The sequence below is a fragment of the Artemia franciscana genome, chromosome 19, assembly GCF_032884065.1.
Source record: "Artemia franciscana chromosome 19, ASM3288406v1, whole genome shotgun sequence".
Taxonomy (NCBI): domain Eukaryota; kingdom Metazoa; phylum Arthropoda; class Branchiopoda; order Anostraca; family Artemiidae; genus Artemia; species Artemia franciscana.
The window spans coordinates 25,496,637-25,524,622 of NC_088881.1; the positions used below are offsets into that span (position 1 = coordinate 25,496,637).

The 27,986-nt window shown below is 34.2% G+C and overlaps 2 protein-coding genes across 9 annotated transcripts; both read left to right on the forward strand.

Moving 5' to 3' along the window:
- Positions 1 to 4,665: 4,665 nt before the first annotated feature.
- On the forward strand, positions 4,666 to 5,979 carry LOC136039113 (uncharacterized). The gene has a single exon (XM_065722598.1). It carries the CDS (start codon positions 4,666 to 4,668, stop codon positions 5,977 to 5,979), a length of 1,314 nt encoding a protein of 437 aa, XP_065578670.1.
- A 2,617-nt stretch (positions 5,980 to 8,596) lies between these two features.
- On the forward strand, positions 8,597 to 27,364 carry LOC136039470 (uncharacterized). Of its 8 annotated transcripts, none has more exons than XM_065723241.1 (5): positions 8,597 to 8,880; positions 10,681 to 10,801; positions 13,776 to 13,932; positions 17,137 to 17,197; positions 24,526 to 27,364. In XM_065723241.1, exons 3-5 carry the CDS (start codon positions 13,807 to 13,809, stop codon positions 24,735 to 24,737), a joined length of 399 nt encoding a protein of 132 aa, XP_065579313.1. In that variant the 5' UTR covers positions 8,597 to 8,880; positions 10,681 to 10,801; positions 13,776 to 13,806; the 3' UTR covers positions 24,738 to 27,364. The 8 variants fall into 8 exon arrangements, with proteins under 8 accessions (XP_065579313.1, XP_065579312.1, XP_065579316.1 ...); XM_065723240.1 differs by having other exon boundaries at positions 8,597 to 8,832; XM_065723244.1 differs by having other exon boundaries at positions 8,597 to 8,832; positions 13,804 to 13,932.
- The last annotated feature ends 622 nt before the right edge of the window (positions 27,365 to 27,986 follow it).

Sequence of the window (27,986 nt, forward strand, 5' to 3'; positions counted from 1 at the left end):
TCCGTTCTATACAAACACTAAGTTTCTGCTTACAGAGAGTGGACTATCAACAATAAAAAAAAAGAAGAAAATTTCTTTTAATTAATCGTCTTACAAAAATTGAAGCCAATAGCTCTCGTACCCTGGATAACTGGTTAAGAAATCGATCCATCGATAGAAGTATTGCAAAAGATTGTGCCAATACCCAGAAGACATTCCCAGTGCCAGTAAAATCTATTGCACCAACATTCCCCAAAACCTCCTCATGGAGTTGGTCAATCCCCATAATAAATACTTATTTCTTTAAAGTGGACTAAAGAACTTACTCCCATTGCTTTTATCCTGAAAAATTTAACAGAGTTTAATACAATTACATATAAAAACCATCTCCAAATTTTTTTTTTGATGGGTCCAAATTGAATGAGAAGTGACAAGTGGGGCGTTTACCCTAACACTAAATATTGCTTTGGGCAAGAGATTCTATGACAATGTGTCCGTAATGTCTGCTGAGCTAAACGCCAAAATCATGACATTAGAGTACCTCACCAATAATGAATTTATGATTGTTTATTTGCAAAATATTATAGTTTATTCTGACTCTTTATCAAGCATAGAGCTGCTTTCTTCAGCTTCTCAGTATAAGATGGATGTAGACACATTTCGTTGTCTTAGCATTATTGATAATCTAGCTCCAAGAGGAATAAGAATTTATCTCCAGTATGTTCTAAGTCACTCAGGTATAATTGGTAATCATAAGGTGCATGAAATTGCAAAAAATGCTTTAAGTGTTGAACAGCCGAGTGGGAGACCAATCCCCATTAAAGGTATTTACCGCTGAAGATTATCAGAGGTACTGCTAAATAAAAATAATCCAATCCTATAACCTTTCTAAGATTTATCATAGAATTTGGTCTGGCTCAAATGGGCTAAATTCTCAAACGTTTTCACATTGGTTCCCTAATTCAAGTGGCGAAGTTTTCCTCTTCTCTCCTTTGCAGGTCTTGCAATTTTAAAAATGAAACACTTAATCATTGCCTATTTGAATGTAATAGGCTAACGTCTGCACAAAATGATCTGCAATGTAAACTCTTAAAGTGCTTCAAACAGCACAAAATTTCATTATCAGTCAATAGTCTATCTCATTACACTTGCATACAAAGTTCAAAAATCAGCACAGTAATATTTAACATGTAATTAAAATTATCGTAATTTGGAATAATCTTAATAGAATTACCGTAGTATGGTAATAAATTTTGGAACTACACTGGGGGTGTTGTTATTTCAAACCCTAACGGCAGAGTAGGGGCCAAAGGAATAAATGGTAGTCCATATACATTTATACATGTATAAATTTTGGGACTAGACTGGTAGAGTTATCGTCTTATATTTCAATTACTAGAATCAAAAGACCTACTGGAAGAAATCTGTGCTGATTCTAGATAAATAATCATAGAGTGAATCAAAAGGAAAAGAGCTGTATAGTCTCGCCTGAAAAGCCCGCATCTGCCAAAGAAGAAGAAGAAAAATAGCTGAAAAACCCTACTTAAGAAAACGCTGCTTGGCAACAATTCAAGTTTTAGAAAATAGTAATACCTGAAGATTTTGATGGTTGAAAAAACAAAAATAACAAATTAATGTGAAGGTGAAAAAGTGTTTATTGAATTTTGGTAAATGCAAAACAGTGTAGGGACTGTATGGTTGATATTCAGACCACCTTTTAGGCTCTTTTATCTCCTTGAGATCTTGTGCCATATGAAATATTGCTTACTTGTATGTATGTGTTGTATATAGTGCCCTTATTTGCTTGTATTTTTGCCTCTCTTTTTACTTTATTGAGGTCTGTTTAATCGTATTTGTGCATTCACTTTTTTTTTTTTTTTTTTTTTTTTTTTTTTTTTTTTTTTTCTGCAAAGTAAGCTTGTCACGTGAAAGACGTAATGGTTCCTGGTAGTCCTGGGAAGGGTGGAGGTTGTGGGGGAGTTAGAGGTGGACCCACTGTACCAAATTTGTTGGCTAAAGGTCATGATATGACAAAAATTACTGACACTAATGACAAGGGTATGCTAGTCCCTCTATCAAAGACTTCTGCTGGATATCTAGGGCGTAGATTGGCTGTAGCTCTAGGAAATGATTATGGGAAAATACTCCCACGAATAGGTCCTAGAGGCTCTCTTGAAGTTGTTCCAAAAAATCTAGACATAGCTAATAAGATCTTAGGCATAAGGGATCTCACATTGAATAATATAGTGATCAAATTTGAAATGAAGCCAGCAAATATGCTATACTCAAGCAGAAAAGGAGTACTATACGTTCCCAGGGACTTAGCTACTCCTGAAGAACTCTGTAAGGAGATTCAGCAAGTAGAACAGGTTACAAAGGCAACTGTACTAAACCCTCATCCCACATCTAGAGATGGTAAACCATACACTAGCTACACTATACATGTTGACTTCTCTCAAGAAATGGATTTTCCTACAATAATTCCTATATGGAGTGCCCTCACTGTGGTGAAACAGTTCATACCAAAACCGTTGAGATGTTTCAAGTGCCAGAAATTTGGCCATAACTCTCTAAACTGTTGGGGTAAAGATACTTGTGGTATTTGTGGAGATAATCACCCCATGACAGCTTGCCCTGAGTTAAACAAAAACAGAAATGAACAAAAAGTAAGATGTGCAAACTGTAATGGACAGCACACTGCCCAGGGCTTCCACTTTTAGGGAGATTACCCTATTTTAGGGAGAAATCACTTCTTTTAGGGACACTTATTTTGAATATAGGGACAAAGAAAAATCTTGGGTAAAGTAAGGATTTTCAGGGAAATCTGGGTAAAGTAAAGATTTTCAGTGAAAGTTTGATTTTTTTAAACCAAAGACTGAAAAATTCAACATTGTAATTTCTTTTGGTAAGAAAGATCTACAATGTCATGTTGAAGCATTGGACATGGTTAAGTGTAGTGATGGATCAGCTGAGGGTCGGACTAACTGCATCAAACAAGTCATTGAAAAAAACTTGATTCCCTGGCAAAATATTGTTGGACTTTGTGCAGATACTACCAATGTCACGTTTGAAGCCAATAGACCTGCTTAAAAGCTAATGAAAGCCATGGTGCTTCATATCTTGAATGTGAAATGCTTGTGCCATATTATTCACTTATATTCATCCTATGCATGCTTGTCACTTCCCAAGACACTAGAAGACTTGGCGCGAAATATCTATGCCCACTCTTCGAGGAGTGCTTCCAGGCGAGATAAGTACGTCGAATTTCAGAAATTATTTGAATGCAAAGCACTCCCAATTCTTGCACCAGGACAGGCCCGTTGGTTGTCCCTTCAAGCCTGCATAAAGAGGCTTATTGAGCACCGGGTTGCTCTTACTCATTATTTCATAGAAACCACGTTTGACGACCCAACTATAACCAATGACCTTATCTTCATTTGGGAGATGCCCAAGTTGATGAACTGTCAGTTGAGCGCTACTGGATGAAGATACTTAGTTTGAAGACTTGCAGTGGTGAAATCAAGTACCCAGAATTGTGGAAAGGCATATCACTGATGTTTTTGTTACCCTTTAGTAATGTACCAGCTGAGCGTTTGTATAGTCTCCTGAAACTAATCAAAACAGACATCCGAAATAATGCCAAGAATGTCACACTATCTCACTTATTCGAGTCAATTAATGGTTGAAAAGCGAAGATAAAACTTCATCAGCTGTCAGCATACCGAAAGCTGTTGCTGGTTTCAAGACGAAAGCAAACGCTACGTGCGATGAAGTGCTGGAGATGACACTTACTTGAAATTTCTTTTGTGTTCTCAATAGTGTAAAAGATTTTATGTATATCATTATCTTAAGTAAAAAATAACACTTTGATTCTACGTTACGTTTTTCGTGCAGATTGTATGGAAATCTAAGGCAAAATATCTTTTTCTAGGGAGGAAAATAGGGAGAAATCAGATCTAAAGACAAGGAATTTTAGGGAAAATTGATATAAAAATAGAGAAAATTGAAACCGAAAAGTGGAAACCCTGACACTGCCCTCAGTAAAGAGTGCCAGGATTACAAGTTTAGAGCTGCAATTCTGAAAACGTCAGTCACAAAAGGTATATCATTCAAAGATGCAGTTCAAGCTTTCACTGACACCAAAGGGAAGACTCTGCACACACCACCACCAGCTTTAAACTTTGAAAATTTCCCAGTCCTTGTTCACCCTTCAATCCCACCAGAAGCAAAAATACAGGAACCAATTAACAAGGAAGTTGTCTTACTGAGAGAAAAAATAGACCAACTAACCACAGTAGTGTCATCATTGTGCTCACTGATTGCTTCCAGTGTAAAGTTAAGCAAAAGCTCGAAGTCAGAGGTACAGAAGATCCTGTCTTCACTGAAGAAATCTGAATCCTTTGTTTCTGGAAATGAAACAGACTCAGAGGATGGTATGGATGAAGATAACTTTGTTCCAAAGAAAATTTTGTCCTCTCCAGAGAAAAAGACATTAAATAAGCGTGTTCATAAACAAAAAATCAAAGAATGACTACAAGGGTAATCCAACTAAACATTAGGGGAATGGGAAAATCAAAGGTAGTAGAATTGAAAAACCTTCTAGTGAGGAGTAAGCCAGATATTGTACTAATTCAGGAAACTTTATTGAATGAACAGAAAACTTCCCCAAATTTTAAAGGCTATAGCATGGCTAGATGGGATAGGAAGACAGGACCAGGGGGAGGACTTATGACTTTAGTTAAGGATAATATCCCGTTTAAAATAGTAGATGATTTTACCCCAGGAAAAAATGAATTTGGGATTATATCTGTCAAAGAGGATGGAACGGATAACTGGATATCCGTTATCAACTATTATAACAGGACTGCAACTGACTTTGATTTTAAGCAGTTCAAAGATGCTTTTCAGAAATGTAAAGAGAGGAAAATAATTGCTGGTGACTTCAACCTTCATAACCCAATGTGGGACTCAACATCTTCTCCAAATCATAATTCTAATTTACTGGCAGATTTTATTACTGATCCTCAAAATATGGTTTGTCTTATCACTCCAATAGATCTAGGTACTAGGCTAAACCCCTTAAATGGGAAGACTTCTACTATAGATTTAACAATTGCTTCTTTAGACCTTTCAGTTGACTTTGAGGTTGTTATACCGTCACCCTTTGACTCTGATCATTTCCCAGTAATGTCAGTGCTTAATTTTTCTGCTTATAGACTTCAGTTAATGAAGTCGGTGAGTTGGAAGTTCCGCAAGGAGTCCTGGCCTGAATGGCAGAGAGAGGTAGACTCGGATCTGACGGATGTTGAACTACCTACCTCTGTTGAGGAGCTTAATGAGAAGTTAACTCAAGTTATGGTGAATGCTAGTGAAAGGGTATTTGGGTATGTAAAACTTAAAAGAAAATCTAGAAACTCCACACCAGGGTGGAATGCTGCATGCCAAAAAGCTTATAAGGAACGAAACACGGCAAGAAACAAGTTTAGAAGAAATCCTACAGTTACAAACAAAATTGAAATGAATGCAAAACAAGCCATCTTTAGGAAAATTGTTCCCCAAGAAATCAAGAATGGATGGAAGACTCTAATTGAGACAAAGTTTACGAAGACTACATCAATCAAAGAGTTGTGGAGGAACTGGAAAGTCTACACTGGACAAAGGTCTTCCCCAATATCTGGCATCATGATACACAACGGAACCACTGCCGCCACAACACCCGAGAAAATAAAACTTCTGAAAGAGTATCTAATTGCAAACATTCCTCCACAACTTTCTACTCAAAACCGACCCACTATGCAACCTATACAGGTCTTCCCTAAGAATGATATTGAACTTGTAGAACAGGATATTGATACGATTATTAAAAAATTAAAACCAGGGGCTATGGGCCCAGACAGGATTCACAATGAGATGCTGTCCAACATGTCCCCCCTGCTTAAGGCTTCTGTCTTAACTTTGTTTAATAGGTCCATCAAGGAAGGTTATGTCCCATCGCTTTGAAAAAAAGCTGCAATAATACCAATCCTGAAACCCCAAAAGGACCCTACATCCCCAAAATCATATCGCCCAATTGCCTTGACTTCATGCCTCTGCAAGCTAATGGAGAGACTGATAAAAAAGAAAGTTCTACCAGAAATTGAGAAAGTAGTTCAGCCAGAACAACTAGGCTTTCTGCCCCAACGCAGTACAATAGACTGTCTTGTGAGGCTTGAAAATCAAATAAAACAGGGATTCCGCCTAGGAAAAGAAACTCTAGCTGTTTTCCTTGATATGACTTCAGCATTTGACAGAGTGAATATCCCTACTCTAATGGCTAAACTAAAGAAGCTAAATATTAGCCCTCAAATCGTGGAATGGATTGGTAATTTCTTGACTGAGAGGAAAATAGAAATAACTTTAGAAAATCATTCGTCTGGCTTTTTTAGTGCTCCAAATAATGTGGGTCTCCCCCAAGGAGGGGTACTAAGTCCTTTATTGTTTTTAGTATATTGTCACGATATAAACTTAGATACGATACTGGGTTGTAAACTATACTTATATGCTGATGACATTGCAGTAGCTGCCTCCTCTCGAGATAGGGGATGCCTTAAGGCTTCAGTCCAAAAAGCCCTGTATTACTTAGAAAATTGGACAATGGAAAACTACATGTCATTTTCAACAGAGAAGTCAGTAAGTGTTCTTTTCTCAAGGAAAAATCGAACAAATGTTCAACACCCCATTGTGTCTTTAGCAGGAGTGGACATCCAACATGCAGAGAAATTTTGCTATCTAGGAGTCTTACTGGATTCAAAGTTGCTATGGACTAACCACATCGACTATCTTGTTGGTAACCTGAGAAGTAGGGCAAACTTTCTCAATGCAATCTGCCTCTCTAAAAGAGGAGCCCCATATTCTTGTGTTTTAAAACTAATTGGAGCAACAATCACCAGCAAACTGGACTATGGTAGCATGTTCTATAGGGAAGCAACTAAGCACAACCTCCAGAAACTTGATTCAGCTTTTAATCAAGTTCTCCGACGAGCTCTAGGCTGCTTAAAAACCACCCCCACCCCAGCCCTCTACTGTGAGCTTGGCGTCACATCACTTCAGAGGAGAAGAAATAATCTTCAAGCCCGTTACTTTCTAAAAAAAATGGGATCAACAAATCATATTGTTTATAAAGAATGCATTGCTACATGGAATCAAGATCTCCAGTTTAGACCAAGGTTTTCCCCTACAGTCTATAAATATTCTTGTCTGATGAGTAATGCTGGCCTTCCAGGCCTAGTTCCAACCCCAAATATAGATGACCTTTCCTCACGCTTCAACGGAATAGGTAATGTAATTAATTTAGCTCTAGATAATAGAATTAATGATTCAGGAACAATAATTTTAAAATTAGAGTGGTATAGGCTGACTCTGCAATGGACTGACTTTACTCACATATATACTGACGGATCTAAGTCGGAATTGGGTGTAGGCTGCGCTTTTGTAGTCCCGTCAACTGGTACTTCTTGCGGATTTAAGCTACCTGACAAGCTTACTGTTTTTTCTGCAGAAATGATTGCTATTTATCAAGCACTTCTTTATATTAAGTCAAACGGTATAGTTGGTAGCTTTTTGATTTGTTCTGATTCTCTATCTGTATTAAATTACTTAGCTATGAAACGAAATGATGCCAAAGAAACTGCTGCATAAATTGAAAAAATAGTTGATGACCTTCTAATACATGGTTATGATCTACAACTTACATGGGTCCCAGCACATGCAGGTATTCCTGGGAACGAGTCAGCTGACAAAATGGCAAAATGGGCTTGCAGAAATGGTGAATTGTTCGATGTAAACTTGTCCCTGAGTGAATATATTCAGGGTTATGAGGCCAAATCCGCAATTGATGAGAAAGCTGATTTCACAAGAAAGTCCACTAATACAATCTTGGATCTATATGATTTTAAGCCTCCTCCATTGGACCTAATTCACAGTGATAGGAAAATTGCCACAACAATATTTCGAATCAGATCTGGCCATGCTAAAGTGAATTCTGTTCTCTTTAAATGGAATTTGGTTGACTCCCCAAATTGCATTGTATGTAATGTATATGAAGATGTCCGCCATGTTATAATGTCGTGTAAAAAGTATTATATCCAGCGTGAAATATTAAAAAGAAAAGTTCTAAAGCTCTTTGGTGCCTTTACTTTCCGTGCGGTGGTGGGTCATTCATCCGCCCCTCCGTGGGCTCGTAGGGTGTCTGTTTCTGCACTGGGTTGTTTTATTAGAACTTCAAGTTTATTCGATGTGCTTTAACAGTCTTGGGTCATGTTGTATCAAGTCAAATGTTTATTAATGTATTCAATATATTGTATAAGTTTAATGTGTTTCCCACGAATTTTAATGTAAATTGTAATTTACGGCTGTATATACTATAGAATTAATTAGGGTGGTCTGACGTAGGTGGCTATACTAGTGGAAAAAATGGTTTGCCACCAATAAAGAATCTGCAAATAACGATTCTAAGTGATTCACTAATCTGAAAGTAGTCATCGTTTCTTAAAAATTCTCCATACACATTGTCTGGACAAGATTGATACGTACGTGACGGAGCTGATTCATGCTCCAAAAACGTTGGAATCAACAACAACAACAACAACCCTACTTAAACAGGCATTTGCTGCAGGCAAATAACCCCCTCCATTAGCAAGTCAAGTGATACTGTTCTGGTTCAGTGAATACCGACTGAAGTGACACCCAAGCAAGCTAGTGATTATAGAAGGCACAGAACAACTGAGTGATACGAACACATATGACCTAGTCTATTGGTCGAACGTGTCAAACAACAACAGCTACAACCCCACTCAATGCCTAACTGATAAAGAGGTCTTTACTGCTACGTTTTAAACTTCCTATCAAGAGCTACATTTTAGGGTAAAATTCTAGTTTAGTGACTTTTGGCTATCTTGGAAAGGGGTTAGGTTAGGAAAACAAACTTTCAGTGATGGGTCTACAGGCTAAAGTATGTCATGGGAAGGTATTTTGAAGTACCTACCTCCACTCCCTCTCCTTCTAGATGGTTCTGACCTTTGATGACCATGTGTTTTATAAAAGTGAAACCTTGCAGAATAGATCTTCTTCTTAAATGATGTACAACAAAATTGTTTTCAGCTTTACAAATGTGCTCAATCCCAATTTGTAAGGTTTTAAAGATATGCAAATACATTTTCTAAATTTTGAAGAAAAAAAAACAATCAAATGGCTCAGAATCCTAGGCTACTGAAATAACAGGAATTGCAGTTTCAGAATTAAAGGCAGAGAAAAAGCAACTGGTAACTGACAATTAAGGTATAGACCTGTCATTCAGGTGAATTTCAGGGCCCTCTTGAGGGAGAAGGAGTGGAGATGAGTACTTAAAAATACCTTCCTGGAATATACTTTAGCCTATAGACCCATCCCTGAAAGTTTCATTTTTGTAACCTAACCCCTTTCCAAGATAGCTAAAAGTCACTAAACTAGGATTTTACCCATTTTAGTGCTTCATATAGGCCTAAGTTAGTTATTTACTATTGCTTAGCTTCACTGATTTTGCCCAAACTTTAGATAGAGTGGTATTTTCCTATGGTAAAATTCTAGTTAATTGACTTCTTGCTATCTTGGATAGGGGTTAGGTTAGGAAAATGAAACTTTCAGGGATGCATCTACAGACTAAAGTATCTCCTGGGAAGGTATTTTGAAGCAACTACCTTCACTCCTTCTACCTCTAGAGGGCCCTGACCTTTAAAAATATGTATGTTATAAAAGTAAAACCTTGCAAAATAGATTTTCTGCTTAATTGAAGTACAACAAAATTGTTTTCAGCTTCTTAACTTTGCTCAATTTTATAAGATTTTAAAGATATGCAAATACATTTCCTGAATTTTGGAAAAACAACATTGATATGGCCAAAAATTCTACTCAAATAACAGGAATTGTATTTTCAGAACTAAAGGCAGAGAAAAAGCAACAAGTAACTGAAAATTCAGGTAAAATGTTGTTTTGTCAAAATTTCAAAAGGTATAGACCTGTCATGTAGGCAAATTTCAGGGCCCTTTAGAGGGAGAAGGAGTAGAGATGGGTACTTTAAAATACCTTCCTGGGACATACTTTAGTCTGTAGGCTCATCCCTGAAAGTTTCATTTTCCTACCCTAAACCCTTTCCAACATAGCAAGAAGTCAATTAACTAGAATTTTACCTTTCCTGTAAATGACTCTTCAGAAGAAGTGGTAAAATCCTAGATTGGTTATCATTTGCTATCTTTGAATGCATGGGAGCTCATACACTGAGTTTCAGGGGGGGGCTTACCTAATCAAATCAGCACTTCAAATGCTGTATAATACAAATCACTAAACAAAATAAAAAAGAAAAGCACTGTCACTCAGCCAGGGAGAGCTGCCCCCTTAAGTTTATCAATGCTGGAAAGGGGTTAGGATAGGAGAGGGAACCTTTCAGTAATGAATCTAGGGCAAAATCATACTTTGGGAAGGTATTGCCAAGCTTTGATGTTAACTCTCTTCTGATTTCTAAATCTTAGAAAATTGCCTACTTGACATTTTGACAAAACAGTATTTTGCCTTAATTTTCAGTTTCCTTTTCTCTGGTTTTAGCTCTGAAAAATGAAAATTCCTGTTACTCTAGTAGAATTTTTAGCCATATCCATGTTTGTTTTCTAAATTTAGGAAATCTATTTTCAGATCTTTGAAACAACATAAATTGGGATTGAGCAAAGTTGTGAAGCTGAGAACAGTTTCTTGTACTTCATTTTAGCAACAGACCCATTTTGCAAGGTTTCACTTAGAGGGAGAAGGATTTAAGGTAGGTACTTTGAAATAGGCTACCTTCCCAGGACACACTTTAGTGAGTATACTCACCCCTGAAAGTTCCATTTTCTTGACCTAGCCCCTTTCCAAGATCAGCAAAATGGAGCTAAACTAGGATTTTACCTCCCATTTTTGTACTCTTTCTAAAATTTGTGATCAATTCACTTGAAAATGCCACCTCTTATGATCCTATATATATAACCCTGATAATATAGCCTGTTCCTCCATTAACCTACTCTAGTCTGCTCATATATTATGTGCCAGCTCCTAGGCTATATTTGAATGGTTGTCCTCTCAGTCAGGAATTTATCTCCATGTGATTGAATGATTAATTTACTAAAATGTTCTTATTTCTGAAAGTACTTAAGAAGAAGGAAACGTGATCATCTGATTAATTGACACATCTTGCATATTGTAAGAGTTTGTTGTTTTACTATTTTCTATTAGTTTTTATACATTTCTTGAGCTATATATAGGATGATCAGTGACTGGGGAAGGGGGTTGGGTTTGCAGTTGAACTGATTATTGTAAGTGAAAGAGGATAAAAAAGGAACTAATTAGTATATTGACCTTGTTCCCACGTTAGTTAGGCTATGGAATCTTGAATGTATTGATGCTATTTAATTCTTCAATCTACACTTTCTAAATATAGCATAGGCCAGCTTTGTGGTCACTACTATAATAAATCCCCCCTCCTAATGTCAGATATAACCCCTTATAACATATTTGCCAATAAATAGGATATTTTTTTTTCTATTAGTCTGCTTAGCTCAAAATATACTAATTGCTTCCTTTACAAATTTTATTTGAGTAACACTAGAAAGTTATGACTCTTGAGAAGGAAAAACTATAAAGCAAAATGTGAGATTAAAAACTAACTCGGCTCTCACTACAGTATATTTCTATTAATCAGATTATCATGTTTCTCTTAGAAATTACCTGCACTTTAGAATCATTTCTAAATAGGCTAATATGTTTGCTTTCAATACCCACCTTTGCTTTATAGTTCTCTTGCAATTACAAGCAAAACTCGAGGTTAGAAACTAACTTGGCACTCACTACATCATGTTTCTATTAAACAGGCTATCATATTTCTCTTAGAAATTACCTACACTGTAGAATCATTTCTGAATAGGCTAATTTATTTGCTTTTAATGCCCAACTTATTGTAATTCTTTTGCAATCAGATAAGGCCTAAATTAATACTTTTGACTTGCTCAGAATGCTGCTCCCCTTGGGTATAACAAATCCATGGTTAAGTTACATAATAGATTGCACAATATGAAGTTACATAAGTTACATGTCTCTAGAAGGAGACATGTTTGTACCAAAAGAGAGATGGTTTAGATTGTAAATTGTATGCTTTTCTATGGTTAAAGCCCTATTTGTGACAATTCACCCCCACAACCTTATATAGCTCTACATTATATACAAAATTAGCATAAAATAAAAATGACATTGTTGGATTCCTTATTTTATGCTCCTTTTCAACATAATAGCCTTTACTCTGAAAATGTGCCACCCACGCATAATAGACACATGTATAGCCATAATATTATGTTTTTTTTGTGTCCTTTCCAATGATTAATACACTGTAAAACCCGTTACTCAGTGTAGACTTGAGGTATCCAATTTAGCATAAGTAATTTTGCTGAATTTTGGAAAACAAACAATTTTAAATAAGTTAAAAATGTGAATAATAATAGAAAAAAGCCTGATAATATTATAATTATAAATATGCTGGATATTACTACTACTGCTAGCAACAACTCTGTGCAGCATGCAAGGTACCTGAGGCCAACACAGCCATGCACATGCCCCCTTCATCCCAATCACAAATAACCCAAAGTTTAAAAGGAATAAGATGAATTCTTGATTTGTGTGCTGTAGGAAAGCAGAGTTTGTACAATAGAAATTAAATGTATTTCTGCAAATACACAAGGTTATCCTTATAATTTCTACTTTAGCTTACTACAGAACTAAGTTCAACTTGGCTGCCCATATTACATAGGGCAATGAAAAGCATTTGTGGTGCTGTGAAAGAAGTTCAAATGGTAGCAAAGAATGTCCTATGTTGTCCATGTTTCAACCTCTAAATCTACCTATATAAAAAGCTTCTTCTGTCCAAAGTGTTAGAAAGTCCATTGAAGTAATAAAAGAATATTTGATGTTTAGTGCTTCTGCAAGGCATGATTATGTTTTAACCAGAGCAATGAAAGCACAGCTATCATTGCTCTGGATGTGTGAAATGCACTGGATTGAAAGACATGATTCCTCAATTCAGCTTGTGGCAGAACTCCCTAAAATTGTGGAAGCTCTTGAGATCATTGGAGGCTGAGCAGAATGCACAACTATAGAAAAAGCGAAATTCGTATTGAATGCTGTCACATCCTCCAATGTGATTGTAACTGTTCATATTCATAGTATCATATCTGGACTGATTTAACTGCTCAGTTGACTATTTCAGAAGAAGAGCTTCCAACACTAAAACTGATTCAAATAATTAATAAAATATTTTTAAACATGCACCTTTCAACAGCCAGTGTTCTTCAGTAGATAAGGCCAATTGTTGGGTCTTCATCATTTTTATTGCACAAATAAATACATATTCAGTGTATTGCTTTGTTGGTTTTGTTGACTGCATTAATCATCAATTAATGCAATCTATAACTCAAAGTTTCTGTTATTAGATGTTGTTGGTGGATGACAGTAAATTATGCTTACCATTTTATGAGTAACAGCCACTGAGCTTCTTAAAATATTATCTTTCTAAATTCATATTCTAATTTTCACTATTTTAGCCGCATTAAAATTAATGGTACCTCATTTACAGATTGTGAATCCCTATTTTTTTGTCACACCAACATAGATGTCAATTCTCCTGGGGGTCAATCTGGACCATTTTCCACTTATCTAACTGATGATGTTTATTTCTTCTTCTTTTTGAACTTTCCTTTCTTTTCCTGCAGATTTGCAAAATCGTCTTTTGTTTTGTAGAAGATGTCATCTGATTCTACTATCCATTATTATAACATGGGACGAGGCAGGAAAATTGAGTGCATATTGAACAATGACGATAATGACCAGCCTCCCCCAATCAGACCAATTCTGAAAATGTCAGCCATGGTAAGTTTGCCTCCTTATAGTCTTTTTACTTTTTTGATCTCTAATATAAATGCTTAAGCTTTTTTCTTAGAGTATCATGATCAATGAAAATGAAATCTGATTGTTCAGAATTGGCTGAATGGAAAGTTACAAAACCATGTATTTCTTTAAAATTGGGGAAATCTGGAATTAAGTTTTTCAAACAGTTTATTGTAACAAACTGCAAGTAAGGAGTGACTTGGCACAAGAGTAACCAATACTCTCAAAGAAGAATTTTGATAACAATTAATACTTTGAAAGAATTAGCCCTTTTATGCTGATTTCAAATATATTAGACACAGTAAAGTTTGACGTTTTTCATCAGAATTTACAAGCCTGAGAAATTATGTCTGAATTTCGAAAAAAATAGAGGTACACCCAAAAGTCAAGCAATCTTATTGAAAATCATACTAATAAATTCAGCATATCAGATAGCCCTGCTGTAGAGGTTAGAAGCTTCTATTTACAAATATGTGGAATTTTGTATTTTTTCCAAGGGCAAGAACATGGATGTGTTGTGTTTGTTTTATTTCTCTCCCTTTTTAATAAAAAAGGACCTCTATATGCAATTATTCAGTTTTTGGTAGTTGTGGAACTCTAATTATAAGAATGAAACATGTGTGAAACATAAGCTAAAAGTATATGGCTCCAAACAGCTTAAGAAGGTGTAGATTTCTTTTGAAGTTGTATTTGTCTTTGAGTATCAGCAGTTCATTAGTGTTTAAATTTTATGGACACACAGCATTGTCAAGCTTAACTAACTAGTTTTGTTTGTCTATTTCCATGATTTAACATGGCATCACTGATGAAAATGTGGCGGTGCCTAAAAAAAGGATAATTTTGAATAAAATAGAAGAAAATCATTGAAAATCATGGCTTTCAGGTTGAAATAGACGTAAGATGGGTTTATTTCAGGTTGGTCAAATTCATCAAGTTGAGCGAATTATATGAATATGTTCAAAACATTGAAAAATTTCAATGTTTTGGGAGGGAACACGGCCTGTTTCATCCAATCTTGGGCCTGTCCAGAGGTGGTTTTATGGGGGACAAAAGGGCACTTACTCTGGGCACAGAAATTTTAGGGATGCAAAGTTTCAAATGAATAGTCTAACAATTATAATTATTCTTTAATTTTTATTAAAATAAAGTAGAGGAGCATGGTTTGCTGTATAATTTCGCAGAGGCTAATGTTAAAGTAAGAAAAGTCAGATTTAGATGAATGGAAATTTTTGTTAAAATTTAGCCTGAAAGTTTTTGGGAGACAGAGAAGGAAGAGGCACTAATTAAGATGTGGCCCCAGCTGCGAAAGGGGCCAGAGCCACCACTGGGTTTGTCATCACTGTTGCTGCTACCAAAATCTATTGCAAGTTGTTTTCAGAGCATAAAGTACATCCCATCTTGTCTCACTTAACTCGTTCTGGATTCTCGGAGTGAAGTTTTAATTTCAGTTACTTGACTAATTACAAGATATCCTAGAGTGGGGATATAGTGTCTGCTGGTTAAAAAGTGAGAATCCAGAAGTGAAATTTTTTGTATTTTGCAACTGTAGAGATTCTTTTAAGAAGTGCTCCAGAAAAGTCCAGCTAGAATTCCATGCCTGAACATGGATGTCTATCCAGGCACGCATTTGTTTATATATAAATCTAGTCAGATACCCGTAAACACCACTTTTATGCAAAAATGACAAATATAGCGACGAAATTAGCTTCCTGAATTTCAGAATTTTTAAATCCAAGATACATTTTATATCCTCTAGAACTGGATGCTTGACTATGATCTATGAAATCTAGAATCTATCTAGATTAATTAATCTAGAATCTATGAAATAAGTACTTAGTTTCATGTGTGAACATGAGCTTCCTAGATATAATATTTGACAATACATGTGTCAATGCAATGAGTTTAGCTAGGTGCATGTGAACCCTGCTTTAAGATATTTTGCAAAACTGACTACAGATATCTTGACTTTAAGACCTTTAAAAGTCTATTTCATTAAAGATAAACGAATATAACATATATTAAGAGATGCTTGATAGTTGCATGAATCAACAACTATTTCTTGAAGATATATTGGAGCAGCTGGCTATCAAGGCTGCTAGAATTTATATATAAATTGGTATAATTTACAATGTTTACCAAAATGCTGTGGAAAGTAACTTTAAGTGAGGCTTCAGTGACTCTCAGTCTTGCACTTTGAAAGAGTAATTTGAAAAGCAAGTTATTTGAAAGAGAAGAAAAAGGTAGCTTTTCGTCTAAAATCTGAGTTTTTTAGTCCATGGGCAGGTACTTGTACGGGGGAGGAGGGAGGTATTCAGTCATGCCCAATAAACCCCTTCCACCTCGAGTTCTTAAGTAATTTGTCCACCAAGTTCTTGTATTTTCCTTATAATTTACTTTTTCTTGGGACTTTGATGTTAAGTCTCCTTCCAAACTGTCACTCCTGTGGAAATCCAGTATACTTACCCCTGGACAGATGTTTGTTTACGGCTCTTGATCTGTCGGAAACTGAACCCTTTTCTTATACTTTTATGTAGATATTTACTTGGTGCCTTTTGTTAAACTTTGCTGATAGCCCTTTGGAAAAAGCTGAACTCCCAAGCTTCTGACTCTTTGTGAAAATGAGATAACTCATCAAATTTCAGCCATGACCACTTTTAGACTAAGATAAAATTAGTTCATGACAAATAAATTTAATACTCTGCTCTTCTATAGTTTGAATTTGGCTGGATGATTTTTTTTCTTTTTTTTTCTTAATAATAAAAATCTCCAGGTTTATTAAAATCAGTTAAAGAGCTCATTTTTACATAGATATATGTAGGGTTTGAATTTCAGTGGCCCTTGTGTGTAAGGGCAGTCAGGTACTCCACTTTGAGAAATAGTTTCAAGAGGAGTTTTGGCTGTTTAGCCAAAAAAATACTTGGTGTATACTCACTAGGCTAATGTTTGTTTTGAGTGATCCATATTGATCCTTTTTTTATGGATATTTTGCTGTTGAGTTTGAAGAGAGCAATGAAGGTGAATTCATTTGACAACCTCTTTTTCAACAAAAAATTTGCCTTTTTTATCTTTATCAGTTGAATCGCTTTGTTAATATTTTGAATGTTTACTGCCTGTTTTCACCTGATTTTGATGAAATAGATATTTTGAAAACTGGTAATAATTATCATATTTATTATCTGTTTTTAGGCTGGGTGGAATGTGAAAACTAATGATGAGCTCTTAAATTATTTTTGCGGAAAAAAAGAAGGTAAGCTTATTAATGTTTTTTGTTCCTTTTTTCTGCTCTTAAATTGTTTCATAACATAAGTGTCATAAATTAAAATTAAATACATATATTTAAAAATCGATCAATTGCAGCTTCGTAATTACATATTCCTAGGAAAATTGTTATTCACTATTGATTGAAACTTGAAGTCTTCAGGATCCTAGGGGTTGACCCAATAACCCCCTTCTCCTTGCCGGTCTGGATGTCATCCAACTGTGATTTAAAAAAAAAGATAATCTCTAAAGAAAAGGAATTAGCAATCCCAAAAAAACACAAATATTACTGTTGAATACTTTTAAAATTTAATTTGTATTTTGGCTTTTTGTTAAATGCTGAATCAGTTTCTGAAGGATATTTCAGCCTAATCAAAAAAGTTGGTGCTAAAATACAACTTTCATGTTAAAAATGAGTTTCTTATAGATAAATTTTAAGAACAAAATTTGTATTTCAGCTTTTTTGTTCAATGCTGAATCAGCTTTGAAATTCGAAAACAATTCAATTTCGAAAAACAACTTCCACGTTTAATAAGAAATATTTTTGGATATACTTTAAATACAAAATTATCCAGATTGCTACTGAATGCTGAATCAACGTTCTGAATGATGCTTCTGCCAAGTTGAAAAGGCAGACTTTATAATACAACTTTTATTCTAAAGTCCTGTGGTGGCGCAGTGGATTTGACCTTAGCTTGGTAATACGGGACCCAGAGATCGAATCACGCTGCAGGAATGCACTGCAGGGCCGACACAGGGACCTTAGTAGTCACGAAGTGTCGTTAATTCTTAAAATAAATAAAAAAAACTTTTATTCTAAAATAGATTTTTTAAACCTTAATATAAACCTTACAAGTAAAATTGATATTTCAGCTTTCTAATGAATACTGAATCAATGTTCTGAATGACAAGTTGAAAAAGCAGACTTCAAAATACAATTTTTGTATTAAATGAACAATTTTTGTATTAAATAAATCAATTTTTGTATTAAATGAAATGTTTTTTTTTTATTGATATTAGCCAGCTCTCGCTAATCTCGACAGCTTTCTGTTCTGAATGATGTCTTTCACGTTCTGTAAAATATTTTTTCATAAAGAATCAGTGTTCTGAATGATGCTTCTGCCAAGTTGAAAACAAAATTCATATTTCTGTTCTTTAAATATTGCTGAATCACGTTCTGAATGATGCTTTTGAGTTGACAAGGCAGGTTTTGAAATGCAACTGCCACGTTACATAAAATGTTTATAAAATCTAATTTGAAAATAATGTTTGTATTTCAACTTTTTGGTGAATGCTGAATCAGCGTTTTAAATGACGTTTCTGCCAAATTGTAACAGCAGATTTTTGAAAAACAATATTTATGTTAAATAAGGTATTTTTTCACTGATAGATTGTAGAAAAACAAATCATAGTTTGGTCTTCTGCTGAATGCTGAATCAGCGTTATGAATGATGCTTCTGCTGAGATGAAAAATACAGATTTTGAAATATTACTTTAACGTTAAAAAGATACTCTTAAAAAAATGTATTGCATTATTTCGAAAAAAACAAACAAAATCTATTTTGCTTTAAATCAAAATTCGTTTTCAGCTTTCGTAGGCCTACTCTTTTAATCAGTTAAAAAATATTTCTATATAAAAAGAAAAAAATTGTTCTTAAATTACGTCTTTTCTTTAAAGTAATTGCTCCTGGGACATCATATTAAAAGGTATATTTTTTCTAGAAATAAATGATAAATTTAAATTAAAAAATAAATAAAATAAAAAATAAATTAAAAGGTATATTTTTTCTAAAAAGATGAAACGCATACATCATCTTCATCCCAAAACCATGGACTATAATCTTTTTCCCTTATCACAAATTGGATGAAGCAATTCGAAATTTCTTTATGTTTATGTTATGTGCAAGTCTTTGGTCAAGTATTTACTCTAATGGTACTTTTTTCAGTGGCACTTATGTCTTAAGCAGTGGTAACTTTTGTAGAGGGGGGCAGTTGCCCCAAATAATTTGGAGAAAAAAAATATTATATAACCCATGCCCCTTTGACTCTTCAGATGTGGATCCCTTCTGCCCCCTCCTCAATGAAAATCCTGGAGCTACACTCCTGGTCTTAAGGCATTTAGCTATTCCAGTTAGAAAAATGAGTTTTAAGAAGCGTCTTTGACGTTTAGTCTAAAAAAAACCTAGCGAAAAGGCTTCACAAAGCTAATGTTAAACAAAATTTGTTTAGCAATAAATTAATCTTCACTTCAATTTGTTTTGCTACATTACTGTCGACTATTATTCTTTACTCCTTGGATTTTAATATACTGAGTTTATACTTTAATATACTGATTTAGTATACTGATTAATACACTTGGATTTTAATGCTCAAAACTATGTGTGTCTTGAACAGTCTTGAAAAGTAAAAATAAAATCGAACTGAATGTTTGATATATAATGCTATTAATTGTTGAAAGATCATCAGTTCAAGATTTTATTTCACTGTTATTTTATTTTCATTCTCAATGCTGCAATATTTGGAAAAGAAAATGTTTGTAATATAATTCGTTTTCAGTGAAGTACCAATGACGTAATAGGCTCTAGACTTTTACAGTTAGGGAAGGGGGCAGTATCCAAACTCTTGTTTATAGTGGAGCTATATTTGTGTTAGAACAGTCTTGGAAAGAACTAATAAAATTAAACTAAATGATTGACATATAATGATATTAATTGCTGAAAGCTAATCAGTTCAAAATTTAATTTTCCTATAATTTTTATGTTTATTTTCAATGTTGTAAAAAGTACAAAAGACAATATTTGTAATATAATTCGTTTTCAGTAAAGCGCCAACGATGCAGTAGGTTTTAGTCTTTTACAGTAAAAGAAGGAGGCAAAGTCTTTTAGTCTTTGTAGAGATTTTTGTTTGCTTCAAGCCGGATTTTACCCTTGTGTTGAATTAAGAATTGAATTGTAATAGTTTGATATATGTTTCTCCTGTAACATTATGCTGCTCTAGATTAGTCTGTGCTTCAACGCTCTATGAGAACATGGAGTGTCTTCACTTGCTCTGTTTATTACGAAATATTTAGTTATGTTCTATCGTTATTCTGAACCTTGGGAACTTCAACATGAGTTCCCTAATCTTGTTCAATGTTTGTTAGGGTATTAAATATTCTTTTAGATAATTATATACTTAATAAGAAAAAGAAACACTCCCTGTGCCTTATTTTGTAGTCTTGCGTGAACCTACCTGCAAAAAAGAAGGAGGTGTCCACTTTTTTGCCTGTAAATGTACTTTCGGTCTTTCATCAAGCAGCAGTGTCCATCAGACATCCGAGACTGGGCTAATATTTGATTAATAATTGCCAATATAGGTAAAAGGTAAAGAATACGGCACAGAACTTCACATTTCTTACCGTCGGTGCTGATTCCTGTTTCTTGGCCCTTTATCCAGGAAGTGCAATGGGTGGTTGGGGCTGCCACTCTATTCTTGGACAAACCCCTCCTGTTTGGCTTCCTTAATTTTATTAAAGGTGCCCATTTAGAGCTCGGTCTACTTGGGACGAGCTTACAAAATCACGCGACTGACCTCCGTTTCAAACCAAATAACCAGCGACGCCAGGGCTCGAACCTCTGTCCTCAAGGCCAAAGGATTTCACACCTAATGCTTCAACCACTGGGCTAGGAAGGCTGTATAGAATATAGACCAAAACAATGTAATAGTTAAGAGAATTTTCATATAAAAGGTATAAATTTATTTATAAACAGAAATTTGCTACAAGCAAGTAGCCATATTTCACCAATTGGTGCTGAGGAAGGATAATTTTATTGTATCAATCCCCTTTTGAAACAATAAAAACAAAAGCGTACGCCGGTATTTTCCGAGGGAGGACTGTCTGTGTGTGGGGGGAGGGTATTTTCTTGGGGGTTAACGCCAACCACAACTAATTCATACTTAAGCTTAAGTTAAATATAAAAATATAAAGTTATAAAGATAAAAATGATAGACCACGTCAGACTGAGGATATTGGAATATGCAAATTGTAAAGAATTTAGCCAAAACTAATTAAACCTAGATTAAATCAAAGATAATTGTAGCATAACATTTAGTAAGGTTATGCTAATAAGAATAAAGTAAAAATTTTTGTCATTATTGCACGTACTTCGGAAGTGAAATGACCCAACAAAATTACATCGCAAAGATATCCCAACCCTAAATAGGTTTTTATTGCTAGGAGTTCAAAACAAGTTTCCAACTGTCATGATATAGTTTTTTTTTCATGTCTTGGTGCTTTTGAAAACATGTGGCCAACGTGCTATTCTCCTCAATAAGTCAATTTATTTTAGTTGTATTATCTTTATTAGAGTGTATTCCATTCGGAACTACTTTTGGGAATCTTCTAAACCTTTTCTCCTTAAGTTTATATTGTTGTTGCAATATTTTTACTTGAGTGCGTTCCAGAAGGTTTATTTATCTTTCAAAACTGCTTTTGGGAATCTTCTAAACTTTTGTACTCTCGCCCTTGCTTAACATTTTTTCTTCTCATTTCATGATTTAATGTTGAGCTGGTTGACTCTGTTATTTTTTTGTTTAGCGTATTTCTGTTATTAGTGTATTTTACAGTATTCTAGTCCTTGTTTCTTTCTTTTAATGCTTGTGTTTGTATTGTTTATTGTTATTTTGGTGTAGCGTCATTACATTGGTGGGCCTCAAACATGCTAATCTGCTGATGCTAAACAAACGCTAGTAGTTCTTGATTAGATAAATTCTAGTAATTCTAGTAAAGATTCTTGATAATTTAATTCAAATTAATTTTTTGAAGTAAAATGCCGGAGTTTTTTCGCAAATAAAACGTTCCAATTGTGGTCACAATTCAAAATATTGGCACGTGAATATTTCCTGCGCATACCAAATTTTTATTCCAGAAGTCACTTCTGCCAAAATTTGTTTTTCAATATTAGAGATTAACGATTTTCTTAAATAACTGTAATAAAAGTTAATTTAATCAACTAATTGTCGTGTGTCGTATTTTAGCAAAAATTCAGTGATTTAAATTAATTCTTGAAATATTGCTTAATCCATCAGATGTAAAACGAAATGATCAAATTGGTTCACTTCTCTCAGACTGGTATTTTAGATTTGTAAGGTCAAAAAAAAAGAAAAGAGAAAAAAGCCAAACCATGGAACCCCGAATCCGTAGTTTTGTTCCTAAGATGGGGCCAAAAATGTCAAAATAAGGTCAAAAACATTTGAAGTGGAAGCAAAGATTATCCTTGAAAAATTTCGCTAAGTTCGTTCCGAAAAAATCTTAAAAAATATCTTATTGAATAGATAAAAGTTGCTCGTCTAGTTTTTCCGTTTAATCTTTTGTGAATAATGTATATAGGATAATCTTGTGAAGGGATTTATTTCCTTTCATATGTGGAATGCTCTTATATTACCCAAATCAAACAGTTCGTGGTAACGAACTGTAGTAAGGAGCGACCAGGCTCAATAGTAACTGAAACTCTAAAAAATGGAATTTTGATACCAATAGTTACATCAAAAGAATGGCATTTTAATGCTGATTTTAAATATATAAGTTTCATCAAGATTACTCTTACCCATCAAAAATTACGAGCCTGAGAAAATTTGCCTCATTTTAGAAAATAGGGGGAAACACCCCCTAAAAGTAGTACGATCTTAACGAAAATCACACCATCAGATTCAGCTTATCAGAGAACCTCACTGTAGAAGTTTCAAGCCTCTATCTACAAAAATGTGGAATTTCGCATTTTTTGCCAGAAGACAAATCACGGATGCGTGTTTATTTATTTATTTTTTTTTTTTCCAGGGGTAATCGTATCGACTCAGTGGTCCTAGAATGTCGCGAAAGGGCTCATTCTAACGGAAATGAAAAGTTCTAGTGCCCTTTTTAAGTGACCAAAAAAATTGGAGGGCACCTAGGCCCCCTCCCACGCTCATTTTTCCCCAAAGTCACCGGATCAAAATTCTGAGATAGCCATTTTATTCACCATAGTCGAAAAACCCAGTAACCATGTCTTTGGGGACGAATTAGTCCCCCGTAGTCCCCGTGAAAGGGGCTGCAAGCTACAAACTTTGACCTGTGTTTACATGTAATTGTTACTGGGAAGTGTACAGACGTTTTCAGGGGGATTTTTTTGGTTTGGGGGGATATTTGAGGGGGAGGGTTACCGGGGAGGATCTGTCCATGCGGGAACTTCTCATGGGGGAAGAGACTTTCAATGGACGGGGCGCAGGATTTTCTAGCATTATTTAAAAAAACAATGAAAAACTAAATATGAAAGTTTTTTTTTTACTGAAAGTGAGAAGCAGCATTAAACTTAAAACGAACATAAATTATTACGCATATGAGGGGTTTACCTCCTCGTAATACCTCGCTCTTTACGCTAAAGTATTTTTAGTAATTTCAACTATTTATTCTACGGCCTTTGTGATCCAGGGGTCATTCTTAAGGAATTGAGACAAACTTTAAGCTTTAATGTAAAGAGCGAGGTATCAACGAGGGGTGAGCCCCCCCCCCTCATATACGCAATAAAAACATACGAATATAGAAGTTCGCTACGTAATTTAATTCGTAAATTACGTATAATTTTACTTATGAAAACGTTCGTAAAAATTATAAGTTATAGTTGCCTTTTTAAGTAATCAAAAAATTGGAGGGCAACTAGGCCTCCTCCCTTGCTCCTTTTTTCTCAAAATCTTCCGATTAAAACTATGAAAAAGCCATTTAGCCTCAAAACAAAGTTTTTTTAAATGAAAGTAAGGAGCGACATTAAAATTTAAAACGAACAGAAATTACTCCGTATTTGAAAGGGGCTTCTCAACGCCCCGCTCTTTACGCTAAAGTTTTTACTGTTTTAAAATGTAGAGTTAAGAAAAAGAGTCAAATTTTAGCGTAAAGAGCGGGGAGTTGAGGAGGAAAAGCCCCTTTCAAATACGGAGTAATTTTTGTTCGTTTTAAATTTTAATGTCGCTCCTTACTTTCATTTAAAAAAAATTGTTTTTTTGTTTAATATATAGAAGAATTGATTTCGCAAATCTAGTTCTGAAAAAAAAAATTAATATCTTATTGGGTAGATGAAAGAAATGCTTACATTTTTTTTTTGTTTAGTTTTTTTTTGCTTAATGATATTAGAAAAAAATATTTTTGTCAAATTTTTTGTGATATTCTCATTGAATGATTCATTTCTCAAATCCTCGTATTGACCATTCATAGCCTTTAGCATGTTGGTAGTACGGGAATAAGTGTATGTATTGTTTTTTATTTTATCAATAAATCAAGTCAAAAAAAAAAGTTTTATTTTGTTTCAGAAGTCAAACCCGACCTGCAGAGTATCCCATCGACAAGTTCCTCCTCAGGCTCTGAGCCAAGCAACGAGCAGTTTGAAGACATGCTCTTGGAATGCAAAGATTTCCAAGAAAATTTTGACAACATAATCTATAAAAGGCAATCAAAAGAAAAGTCAGCGTGTAGGGTGGAAAAAAGTGCTTACGAGAAGGAGTTCCCTGTTTTACTTAAATAGTATTTCAATTAGGATTTTATACAAATGACTCCAAAAGCTGGATTTTTTAGACGGAGGGAAAAATATACTAAACTGATTTTTGGAGGAAATATGCAAGTTAAAAATCGTAAAATGTTCTTTTTTCTTGTTTTTATTATATTTTTTATTTTTTTGTATTTTTTATTATTTTATAATAAAAATTATTTATTATTTTATTATTTATTAAAAATTATTTATTATTTTATAATTTTTATTATTTTGTTTTTTATTATTTTTAATTTTTTTTATTTTTATGTTTTTATTATGTCTTGTGAATTTTAAGCTTTCAGATTTTGTTTTTCAGTGCTGACGTAATCAATGTTATGAAATATTACGTTTTCGCTGCTCCAAATTACGTTTTTTTTTGGGGTTGGGTGGGGGGTTATTAAAAAATTCTCTAGTGCTCACAAAATAGTACCTAAGGGGTTTTTCCCTTTCTTTATGACTTTCTTCTGAGAGACTCTGGCTTGTTAAGGAATAATTCTATTAATGTTCTGGAGTGTATTGCAGTAACATTCGCCATTTCTATTCCGTTGCTCTTTACTTAAAAACCAAAAATGTTTTTTCTTCATAATTTAACAAAAACTGAGCGATTTCTTTGTTAGATTTTTCTCATTCTTTGTTAAACATAAACATTGTCTTCAGCGCAATTTCCTATATTTATACCAAATTTAGAATGATTCTGTCATATGCTTCTTTTTGCAACACAACATGTCATTTTATTGTTACTTTAGAAAATCCAGCTTTTGAAAATTTTGTGGCCTTAAGAAATGATTTTAATAATTTTGTTTTTTTTTCTTTCGCTATTTTCGGAAATTTGTCGAACATTTTGTAGTTTTTGAAAAGGAGATCTAAGGCTGTGGAACTTCCGTTGATCGTAATAGCTGTATTTGTTTGATTTGTTTATCAAGGGCGGATTTTTGCCACATTTGTGAATAAGATGTATTTACATTTTATTGTTTGAATGCGTATATAGCTGGAAACAGAGTCTGTTTAAATAGTTTAGCCGTTTTTTGCTGATTTTTTACCCGTCAGATTTATATATATATGATTTACACGTGAATGTTTATATGATTTGAATGTATATATAATGTACACAAACATACACATATATATATATATATATATATATATATATATTCTTTTTCATTTCACTGACATTAAAATCAGAGATTTTCTTTTCTAGTTCATTGACATTCATGTTCAGTGATCCTGTACAAAACTTCACAATTAAAAAATAATAGTAAAAGTTCATTACAAAAACCGCTTTATGAAAATTTTCGAGAAAAACCTTGAAAATGGTGGAGGATCGGTATGGAAAGTACGCCATTGAAGTCACCATGATCGAAAAATCTTAATTGGACCTCTCAGCCCTCTATTTTGAAACCCTTAGGAAATCATATTTTAGCCTTTGTATTACCGATGTGCCTTTTTCTAGTGCTAGTAGGGCATTTGAACATCATAGAGAACTATTGCTTTTAGTGTTGGGTCTTATAGTTTAGGCTAGTTGCTTACAATACGTAATTATTTTAAATTGATCTTGATAAAGACATCGTAAAGTGCCATACGACAACAAAATAAGACTTTAGGAGTTATGAGTAAAAAGGCCAGTACACATGATAGAGGTACAATTAAAGTCTATATGGTTAAAACTCAGCCTAAGATTCACATTCCGCCTGAGTAATGGCAATTGAATTGATGGATAACGTTGTAATTTAAAACTGTGGATAACAATGGAAGGAAACATGATAATCTTATTAACAGAAACATACTGCTTATTATATATTATGAAAACGAGTGCTTTAGTATTCTCGTTTAGTTTTATATGTATCCTAGGGTTAATGATATTTTGAGAGACCACGAAACCGTGAATCTAACTGTACTACTTTTATTAATTTAACATGTTTCCTTTAGAGGGGTTGTTAACAACTAAACCTTTACCCAAACGTGATTTGAAAAAAAAGGGAGAAGTTTGATCCAAATACAATAACCGTTTTCTTAAGAGCTGAAGTTAATTACATAATCATTTTTGTGGAATTTTGAAAACAAGTTTGAGATTTTTTAAAATAGCGGTGGATCGAAATGAATAGTTCATTATTAAATATTAATAACAAATCACAAAATTTCTATCACAAGCCTCGAAGGAGCTTGGAAATTCGAATTTCTGGGTAAAAAAAAACAACAAACAGGAAAAAACAAATGTCAAACGAAATAGGTCCAAAAATAACATATAAAAACAGGTAAAACTAGTCACATAAACAATAAAAACTTAAATTTAAAACCGGTTCATTAAAAATATAGAAACATGGTTTCCTAACTCCTATAAAAATGAAAGTCTGGCTTTGAAGATGTTTATCCTGTTTTTTTCACTGCTATATTCTCGAAACTATCTGAAGGATTCTTTGTAGATTGGCTAAAGGAAAATATCCTACCTCTTACTGGCCTAAGGCAATTCGAGATTCTCGAATCTACTTTTAAGTCTCGCATGTATTTTTGAATACCACACTGCCTTTCCGTGGCAGGACCGTCATCCATGACACAGTGACTAAAATCTCCAGAGATTTTGTTATTATTTTCGCTATCTAATAAAAGGATTTATCCATTTTAAACTGTTATTTGTGCGTTTCAATTCCCATGACCTTGAATCCATCCTGATTCTCACCCCGTAGACGCCTTCCAATATACTCGTATCTTAATCCATCCACCATTTGGTTTAAATAATCTTCTTATTCCGTTTTTTGTAATTATTTGCTTAAATAAATGAATATCAAGTTCATTTATAAAAAGCCCCGTTCTTCCGTAAAAAAAAATAGGATGTCAAAAAAAGATACAACTAGATGAAGCCCCCTTGTCCACGCCTAACATGGCGTGTAAGGATAAGCCAACTGAAAAAAAAATGGTGGCCCAGTTTTTGGTGTCAAACAGTTCGTTGTAACGAAATGTAGTAAGGAGCGACCCGGCTCAATAGTAACCGAAACTCTAAAAAATGAAATTTTGATACCGATAGTACATCAAAAGAATCGTATTTTTATGCTGATATATATATATATATATATATATATATATATATATATATATATATATATATATATATATATATATATATATATAAATAAGTTGTCTGTGTGTGTGTGTGTCGAGTGACATCATGTTTGTGTGTCAACTGACGTCATGTTTGTCGACTGACGAAATTAAAGACCGGGACATCGGGACCAAAATGACGACCGGGAC